This window comes from Haplochromis burtoni, unplaced genomic scaffold (assembly GCF_018398535.1).
Source record: "Haplochromis burtoni strain Fernald_Lab_line unplaced genomic scaffold, NCSU_Asbu1 Contig_513, whole genome shotgun sequence".
Taxonomy (NCBI): Eukaryota; Metazoa; Chordata; class Actinopteri; order Cichliformes; family Cichlidae; genus Haplochromis; species Haplochromis burtoni.
The window spans coordinates 138379-148259 of record NW_024582874.1 but is presented as its reverse complement, the minus strand read 5'-3'; the positions used below and the strand labels follow the sequence as shown (position 1 = coordinate 148259).

The window sequence follows — 9881 nt, the reverse complement described above, 5'->3', positions numbered from 1 at the left end:
CAGTGTTAATGTGCTGACTTGTGTCTGTGAAGTGACAGTAAGAGGAGAAGCTAATGAAAACAACGGGAGCCACAAAGTCACTGAAGCAGCAAGCGCAGTCACTCCCACTGTGTGTTTCACACGCGGTCACACACACACTCACACACTCACACACACACACACACACACACACACAGTAAGCTGAGCGTTTAGAGGAAGTGTCATCAGAGGTGAGCTCCTCCCACAGTGACTGCACGCCCAGCCCACTGTGCACGTCTTTTTCTCCTTGCCTGCATGTCACACTCACTGTCCCATCTATGCAAACACCTTTGCAGCTTACAGGAGCATCTGCAGGCAGTTTGAAGCTTGCAGAGGTGATGGTGGGTCTGGGCTAGGAAAGGCCAGTGCTGCTTTGGAAACCAGCCCCCTCGTTACTCTTTGGCTATCAGTGCTTTATTCCAAAGTACATGCATGGTTCAAATGAGACTTTCTATACTGGAGCTCATCTCTGTGCTATGGAAGAAGATCAGGGCCACCAGGAAAAGAAAAAGTAGGCACATCGTTTGTCTTTTCCAGAATTCTGTAAAAGGAAAATAAAAGATAAATTTTTTTCACTGCTCGTCTGCGATTGGTCCCAGCTTAAAAACATGTTTAAAACTTCATAAACGTTTGAAACTGTCTCCACTTTTCTAACTTCTTATGGGGCCCAGTGGCATTCAGCTACCTGAGATAACAATAAGTCTGTTTATGGTTTCATTCCACGGGAGCAGGTGTGTCAACATTCTTCAGTTCACATGAGGTCCAGGACTGAACGCTGTGCACAGAGTGCAGGTACCATTACAGCTCCGTGCAGTGAAGGAAACAGCAAATCCACTCGTGTTTACAGGCAGTAATCAGGATATGTGCGTGGCTGGGTCAGCAGTTAACAGTTATCAGTATTTAGCAGCATCTCCTACGCTCTGTTCAGACTAAACACTGTCCAGTGTGTGATTCATACACCTCAGCAGCCTCCAGTGAGGTCAGCGTTTCCCCTTACCCTGTGACCATGTGACCTCACATAATCATAGGTCTACACTGTGGTATTGTAGGGGAATTAAGCTACCCCGCAGTTGTTTTACAGCCACGTTGACCTTGTGCGCTGAATAGCTCCGCATGCTCCTCCCAAACCCTTAAAGCAGTGGAGTAAGTGTAGCTGCAGGCGGGCGACTGTTGACACCATAACTGCAGAGTTTCAGCGTTGCTGCCTGCTCGTATTAAAGTCTCCTAAACGCTGAAAGAAGCTCACAGCCGCACATGTACTGTGTCTTATTCTGGGACTGAAGATGAGCTTAACAGGGAACTGATCTCATGCTTTGTGTGTCACAAGCTCAAGCTCTCAGTTTTCTCATCTTTTTTTTGTCATGTTACACTAGTGGACGGGCATTGGTCTTTTCACATAGCTGAGTAATTATAGCTGCTCTGAGCTGAGCTGCCTTGCTCTGTGGCACAGTTGCTGCAGGTGGGACGTGGAAGCAGCAACCAAACCGTGTGTTTGGTTGCTGCCAGGATTTCTGACTCGAGCTGCGACATGTTTCCTTGTAGATTATATGATTGAGGATTTTACGGTCGGGGTAATGATTCACAGAGGACAAACGTCTTGCTGTAAACTCAAATCCAGATTGTTGCTGAATGATTAACCACGGAAGCTGAAATCAGACCGTGCAGTAAGAAGATTTCCTCAGACCGTCTTTAGGTGACTCTGGGTGAGCGAGCATTCCCCTGCTGGGGCTCCTGACCCCTGCCTGCCTGAGGATTAATCCAGCATGACATTATGTTGTGTTGTCATATATTGAAGCAGAAGGAGAAAAAATTGCTGGGGATTTTGTGGGATTAGAGTTTGCGTGTTATGTCATCAGTCACTCTGACAGTTGCTATAATGCTCGACTCCTGGCGAGGCCGAGCTTGTGGTTCTTTCACTCACCTGTGCATAAGCAGAGCTCTCCCTCTACAGCACAACACAGTGTTATTGGGATCATCTTGTTGTTTGAGTGGAAATAACTGCTTCGCCAGTTAACTTATGTCACCAACAAGTCATCAGGGTGGTTAACCTGCCCGGTGTAGCCTGGTGGCCCTGGTTGCTTCAGATCAGCTTTGCTGTCAGTAAAGTGTGTCATTGGCGACACGGAGCGGCTACTATTTGCATTCTGGACACCGATGTTTTCAGAGATGAGCGCCTCTCGCTGCTTCCTGTGACATTCTCTGCGTGATCAGACGAGCTGTCTCGGTGGTCGTGGGCAGCGTCGTCCTGTTTCATGCTGAAGAACAATCTCAAACCAGTTTCAGCATCTCCATCCATCCTGTTCCGTTTATCCTGATCAGAGTCACGCGGCTGGAGCCGATCCCAGCTGTCACGGGGCGTGAGGAAGGGTACGCCCAGTTTGTCGGACACAGCGAGGCAATTTCAAATCCCCAATCAACCTAACCCACTGACTGTCTTTGGACTGTGGGAGGAGTTTGCACAGACTTTCATACAGTCAGACTGTATGAAAGAGACCATAAAGGTTAAACGTGTGTGTTTGAGGTCCACTGAAAAGTCTCGTGTTTCCTCGTCTACAAATCATAAAGCCTAAAAGCCTTGCAGACCTACAATAAACAGCACCTGAAAAGCTGGTGTGTCCTTTGACCTTTGACCTCCCTGCTCTTATATCTGGCCTTCCTCCTCCTCACCTTCAGATAACCCTCACAGACGGGGCATTAATAGAAAGCCCAGGATGTCCTCTTGTTGTTACAGCAGGATACACGTGATGCTATAGATTGGATAAATGATGCTCGGTGTGGAGGTCTCAAACTCATTTCCTCAGGAGGGTAAACAGCAGTCGAGCTGATGCTGTGTCTACTTTGAAGAAAGAACAATGTTATGAGGAAATGAAAGTCGTTGCCTCGTTCCTGCTTCCTTGGAGCTGCTCATGTTCCTCGTGTTGCTGCTAGATTGGCCTTTGTGTTCATGTCAGGCTGTATTATTGTTTATATTCAGTAGAGGAGTGTGGAAGCAGAGTGTGAGGAGGCTTAACCTTCACCTCAGCTGACACACACAGGCTTACAGCACAGACTGTATATAAAGGAGACTTAGCAAGACACACACACACTCAAGCATATGTTGGCAGACAACACAATAGAAGCTGCCCTTTCCATGGATTTCCTTCCTTTGTTGAATCCAGATTATTTCCGAGTGGCCGCACCAGAGTTGTCAGCAGCAGGAGGTGAAAACAGCAGCTCAGCTCCAGCTCGGGGACATTTGCTCAGGTCCAAAAGCCCCAAAATCTTATGAGTTTTTAATCCCAGGGTGGTATTCTGTCCCACTGCAGGAGCTGGGCTAATGAAAAGCCTGTCCTCCTGTGGTTATGTGGAAATGGAAGCAGTTGAAGGCCAGGCAGGCAGCGAACAAAGACGTACGGTATCTCATCCTGCAGTGAATCCAATGACATTGTAGGCTGGGTGGCACAGATCACTCGGCTAACCGTGCAGCTGGTGCAAATGACACACTGTATACTAAACACACAGATGATGTGGGGTTAAATATGGAAACTGGGGCAACGTTTGTGACCAGCATGGCTTTGAGGTGGAGGCAGCAGCGTGTTTGCGACACACCCTGGTCTGTGCCGGGGACTCGTACGGCTGCTGGTGCAGATGAATACGCCTGTGAGAGTTTGTTTACGCTCCCAAACGTGAAAGCTGCTTGTCATTCATGACAGTCGCAGTTTAAGCCGCGATCACGTTTTCTGTGTTTCTCACTGATTGTGCGAGGACGTCTTTTTCCAACAGGCACCACATGTTGCTTCTGTAAATATAAAAATATCAGACGTCACATGTCAGGCTGTGCTTCAGCTCCAGCTCCTCCCGTTTCGTTCTTAAATACCCCGAGTATGGCGGGTCGAGCGTGCTGAGGCACAGACAAAGGTACTCGCGTGAATGCGCGTGTGAATGGATGAATCAGGCTTTTATAAGGAAGCACCCACCTTACCTTCAGTCAAAACTTTATGGCTCAAAGGTGAGTCTGTTGAATCTCTCAGTAGCCTTGAGATGAACCTGTACCCACCAGTATGTGAAAATATAAGAACCCCAAATGAGTCTAAAGAGTGCAAGAGAATTGTTCCTAATTGTCATTAAAGGCTGCCAAACTACAAATCAACACTTCTTCTACCCAGTTATGTGACTGGGAGCGTTTCTGGGGAGGATACCTGTACCTGCTCTTTGTGCAGTCAATAAGAAGATCATCCAGTAGATGGGGCTAGAGAGTTGAGTTGGTGCTGGCCTGCTGTGTTTGCACTGCAGATGTGTTGCATGCATGGACTAATGATATTTATTCATGTGTGGATACGAGTTTAGTTAGCACACCCAACGTAGAACATATATTAAGTCAATGCAGGCTGGATGTTGTAACGCCCTCGACCCTGACCGTGGACCCAGTGTTTTGGACACAGTGGACCTGATGATGAGAGTGTGGAGACAGATTAATGTGTCTGAGCAGCAGAGAAAGGCTGGCTGCTTCTGTGGCCAAGATAATCTGGCATTATAGCTGGAAGATGACACAGCAGGACTCTGCAGATTCCCGAGGTGCCCATTGGTCAGCTGAACTCATGTGTAGGCACAGACTGTGCTTCTGTCTGGTTCCAGCTCATCGGTTTCATTCAAACACCCTGATCTCGTTTGAAACTCCGCCCCCTTGTGGCAGATGGAGTTTTTATCAGTGGAAAAGTTTTCTTGTGTGTGTTTCCCTTCGAGCACAGGAGCGGTCAGGTTTAGTCCTTGCTGGTGGTAGACTTTAGCAGGGGGAATGCCAGCTAACGCAGGTCCTTTGGCTACGCCTGTCCTACCTCAGGATACAAATCTGAAGCCCAGTTCAGTTCATGCCAAATGTTTTTCCTCTGATCACACCAAGCAAGCATGACTTCCTGAGTAAATGATCCAGTGGGCTGGAACTGAGTTTTTCTAACTTCCTTTGACCACTTCTCCTATCATTTCCATTTTTCACTTTCTTCCTCTTTCCGTCCGCTCGTTTTGTCTTCATATACCTGCAGAGGTTTGCAGACAAAATCCAGGATTCAGGACTCCGTGTTTGTAAATTAACCTGCGGGTGGGACTAGTAATCCCGGTGCTTCCCTTAATCACCAGGTTTAAAGAAGAGTGTTTTAAAGGTGCAAAGCTAGAGTGATGACATCATGCTAATGAGTGTGCCAGGACTGTGCTTTACAAACAGGTTAGCAGCTCAGCTCGTACCCTGAGCTGCAGGCAGTGACGAGCTGCTCGGGGCAATGATCCCATGTCTAATTACACCCGAGCATCTTTACTGATCACATAATGCTGATAAACCTGTCATAGTTGGTTGGATGGTTCAAGCTGCAGATACAAATCTGCTGGAAGTAAAAGGCCGATTGACTTGGATTACTTTAAAAGATGACGATCTTCACTTTAGGTGAAATTATGTTTCAAGTGAATCTGTACCAGGAAAAAAACACAGGGACTCTTGTTTATTCGTGCGTCTTTCTGTCTGCAGCCATGGCGGAGTTAGACTTGAGTCTGAGCGATGCGCTGACGGACAGCGTTCCCCAGCCCGGCCCGGAGAACATGGTGCACCGGGACTTTGTGGCTGAGCTGGAGGCGGAGCACTTTGACGATAAGGTCGGAGAGACGGTGGGAAAGACGGACTACATCCCGCTGCTGGACAACGATGACACCAGGGCAGGTGAGATGAACGTGATGTCGTCAGTATCGTATGGGCAAACACATGCAGGGGAACAGCATGTTTATCTGGATCCATCGACCTAAACGCAGCATTCATTCTTCTTTTTCCCTCCTAAGAAAAATATCTTTCACGTAGCTTCTGATTAGCAGCTGGTTAAGAAGGATTCCTGCTGTCACCGTGTGCACTGTGGGTTTGTCAGGGGGATGCTGTGGCTAGCAGGACGGATGTTGTAAAAGATGTTCACATGCAACAACATGCAACATGCATGCTCTGCAGCGCTGAGGCAAACTGCTCAATAACGCTCTGTAGTTTGGTTACTTCAACTCATATTTGATGCATTGTTGATAAAATAATTAGAGGTGGACCAAGAATAGATGAAAGAAACGACAGATCAGCCGATACTCTTCATAAATATTCTGAAAAGATTTAGCAGCTGTAAACAAAGTACAATAATGAAACAGTAATACAGCGTACAGTTATGCTCCTCTTCCCATAGACTATAACACTGTGTAGCATTAAAGCAGAGAGGGTGTGCCTTTGACCTGAACTCCAGCTGCTCCTGTATGACTGATGGATGCAGGCGCTGCTGCACGCTGGCTGCCATCTTGGATCTGCTCGGGTGTCGTTCACCCACAGGGCAGACAGTAGCCGGAAGATAAGCAGAGCAGCAGTCAGTGCTTTGAACATTTGGCTGGTGAAATGTGGGGATGACACAGGAAACTGTATTTTTATTGTGAGCTGTCAGTAAATGCTCTGACTGTGTCAGGGAGGAAGTGAGACAGCTGGTTAGAAGTATGCAGAAGAAGGAGAAGAAGAAGAAGAAGAAGAAGTGTCCTTGAGCAACTTGCTTGGCTCCAGAAAGCTTCTAAAATAAGTGTGGCACATGTGATCAGATGCCTTTGGGTCATTAGCCGCGGGCGACGTGTCGAAGCTCCTGGGTGCGGTGCATTTGTTGTCGTGAGGAGTTTCACGTTACCCTTTGGCTGAGTTTGAGTTTGCAGGAATCAGAAGGAATTCCAAAGTTCGAGGACTAATGGCAGCAGCTCCGAGACAAACACCACGGCTATATTAGAATAAGTAAGCTGTCAAGAGCTGCCAGTGTTGTTTCCTGTCAGAGCTTTAAGAAAGCAGTAAGTGAATATCAGCTGTTGTCCCAAACTGACCTCTGTGGCGAGACGACATTAAGCTGCTGTCTGCAGTTTGAACTGTGGCTGAGAAGGATGCAAAAGTACACGATCTAATAAAGAGGTCAGCTGACAAACAGTAGATGGATCGAATAAAAAAGAAGTGACGGTTAGCCGAGAATGACTCAGCTCTCGGGCCTGTTTTGGTTAGCCAGACACTTCGGTCAGACAGTCAGACTGTGTGTGGGCACTCGTCAGTGACAGCCGGCTGCAGGACGGGCCGTGGGTGGCGTTGCCAGTGATCAACTGTGGCACGCTGTGTGCATTTGGACAAACGCACACATGCTGACACGCCGAGTGCCAAACAGCAGGGCGAGGCAGTCCGCGAGTCATTGTCCTCTGTCAGCATGACAGGGAGATGGAGGTGGCGTACATTTGTTGTTTTCCCCCCGCTGTGAGTTATTGTTTCAGAGCCTCGGTGCTCCAGTAATGTGCAGTGCTGCACTCGTGCATTTCATCCGTCGTATTTGACTTTTATCTGTATGTTTTTGTGCACGCCTGTCCTTTCCGTGCTCGGTGGTTGAATGCATCAGCGCGTGTTTATGTACGTACGGCATGCACCGGTTTGCATCCTGCTGGTTACGTGCCCTTGCTTGCGTCGTTGTGATAGAAATCATGCCAGCGCTGCATCGTTTAGCACGATTAGTCGAGTAAGACTTGCATCTTTATGAAAAACTGAACATTTCTGGGCGTGAAAAACCTCCCATGTGCACAGCTGACCAATCAGACCATTACAAAGTGGCGAAGAAGAACAGAGCTATGGGGCATTTATTCACAAGTTGTTATTATTAAAGTTTAGATAAATAGGAGCTTAGTGTGAATAGAAGGGCAACAATAAAACAAATAATACACAGTTATGAGTAACTTCAAAAACATAAGACTTGAAAAGCCAAAATAAAATGATAAAAAATGTCTGTAAAGCTGAAGAAGCAGATTTAAAGTTTATCTTTGTAGATAAAGACTTCCAGCTGCTCCCAGGCCCTCCAGCAGGCGCTCCCAGGCCCTCCAGCAGGCGCTCCCAGGCCCTCCAGCAGGCGCTTCCAGCAGTTTAGGAACAGATAAAAGCTACTTAGGCCGTTTGGAAAAGCTAAACTCCCCAGGACGGGATGTTTTCCACAGTTGTCCTTTTTTCACATGTAACAAGCAGCAGGAAGTCGTCTCCACCAGGCACGTTCTTACCTCTGGAAATCACCCCTTTGGTTTTGTGGGCAAGCTGTCTGCACAGCGCTCGGTGGGGGCAGCACATGGCGTGACTTCGCATGGTGTGAATTCACCAGAATACCTGCGCTATTTGTACCTGGGCACAATCTGACTGCATCTGACATTTGCACTCTCACACGCACCTCTGTGGGGTGATTTGCCGAAAGGTTCGGAGCTTTGTTTTCATTGTAGCTTGTTCACAAAGTGGAGAAAGCACCATGATGCCACTGTGGAATTTAGAAGGATTTCCATTTGTTTCCCATACCTGCCAGTCTTGTGGAAAATAAACGGTTCCTGTTATTTAGCATTAATTTTAGTACGTGACTAAGCCTAGTCTTGATCAGCAGTTATTTCTTTGCTGTAACACTGCTTCTTGTCAATAAGTCTTTACTGTTTATAAAAGGCGCCACGTTTGTAAGGAAAATGCTTCTGTGGGTTGAGCAGCAGAGTTGAGTGTGTGGGTTGCATCCATGAAAAACTTGCCAGATCTTCTCTGCCAATGCAACAGCTTATTCTGCTATTGATGGTTGCAGCATCGTCATGTAGAGGGAAGTCAGAGACCGGCTGTGAAGCTGGTGCCCCAACAAGACAACCCTGTCAGTACTTATGCACATAGTCTGCTACAGATTAGCAGGACGATATGGTCAGCAGCTACCTACTGACCCTGCAGCACACGGTCAGTCTCCAGTCTCACACGTCTGCTGGGACGCCTGCCCTTCACCATCAGACCATTTGTGCTGCTGTCAGCAACGCGTGCACTGGAACCTGAACGTGTGGAGGGACGTGATGCTCATTGCAACAGCTTTTGATGGAGGCCGTGCGATGGTGTGGGCCAGCATCTCCCACTAAAGCAATGTTGGAGGCAATCTCAGTGCAGAGATATGAAGATTATGCAAGCAGCAGCAGTCCCATATCTCCAGAGTCTGGGACTGAACTCTGTCCATCCAGATGACAGCACTCGCCCCCACAGTTTAACAGACACTACCTCCAGTTCACGAGTGCAGAGGGTGGAGCAAGACGCTGCAGATCTGAAACTCAACCCAGCTGAACACTTGTGGAATTAGCTTGAGCCAGATTGACCGACGCAGCCACACTGGCTGACGACCCCACAGCAGTGTGTGACCTGCAGGAGGAGGCGGTGCCAGGCTGTTGGGGCTGCGTATGCTTCTTCCACATCCTGCTCCGGCTCCTCTTAGAAATTCTCAGTTTGTCTTGTTTTGTCAGATTTCAATTGTCCGATTCAATAAACGACAGCAGTCAACAGCAAACTAAGACGTTTGACGTAGCAGAGAAGATGTGGAAAGGTTTGGGTACAACCCACAAATTCACTTTCCTTACAAATGTGTCACCATTTAAAGAGAAATCAACAGTATGTCATTTACAGCTGAGAGGAATCGTTGGAACACACCAGTAATGGACCAAACACACGTTTCCTTCCTTGTTGCTTCCTGAGTGCTAAGTGTAGGGCTGCTCAATTAATCGAATTTGAATCACGATTATGATCTGGGCTTTGAACGATCATTAAAAATGACTGAGCCCATTATTAGCCCCTCCCTCGTGCTTTACTCTCGCGCTGCTCCGTGTGGCAAATCGAGCGCACCTCTCTGCGTCTTGAACACGCGTCACAACAATTAAGAGCAGCGGTCTCCAACCTTTTTTGCGCCACGGACCAGTTCATGCCCGACAATATTTTCATGGACCGGCCTTTAAGGTGTCGCGGATAAATACAACAAAATCAAACTAGAAAGCGAAAATTTCTGAAGAAATTTTAAGTGTGCCTATGCCGCCGCTAATCA

At 47.6% G+C, this 9881-nt stretch overlaps 1 protein-coding gene across 10 annotated transcripts in view; it reads left to right on the top strand.

The window, feature by feature from the left end:
- Window positions 1-9881, top strand: part of LOC102294047 (microtubule-associated protein 4) — a 163263-nt gene that overhangs the window by 34248 nt on the left and 119134 nt on the right. For 9 of the 10 annotated variants that reach the window (XM_042214063.1, XM_042214069.1, XM_042214065.1 and 6 more), the window contains exon 2: window positions 5513-5701. In XM_042214063.1, coding sequence (XP_042069997.1) covers window positions 5513-5701 — 189 coding nt within the window. Of the gene's footprint in view, window positions 1-165; window positions 530-5512; window positions 5702-9881 lie in introns of those variants that run through there. The other variant, XM_042214064.1, reaches the window with a different exon arrangement.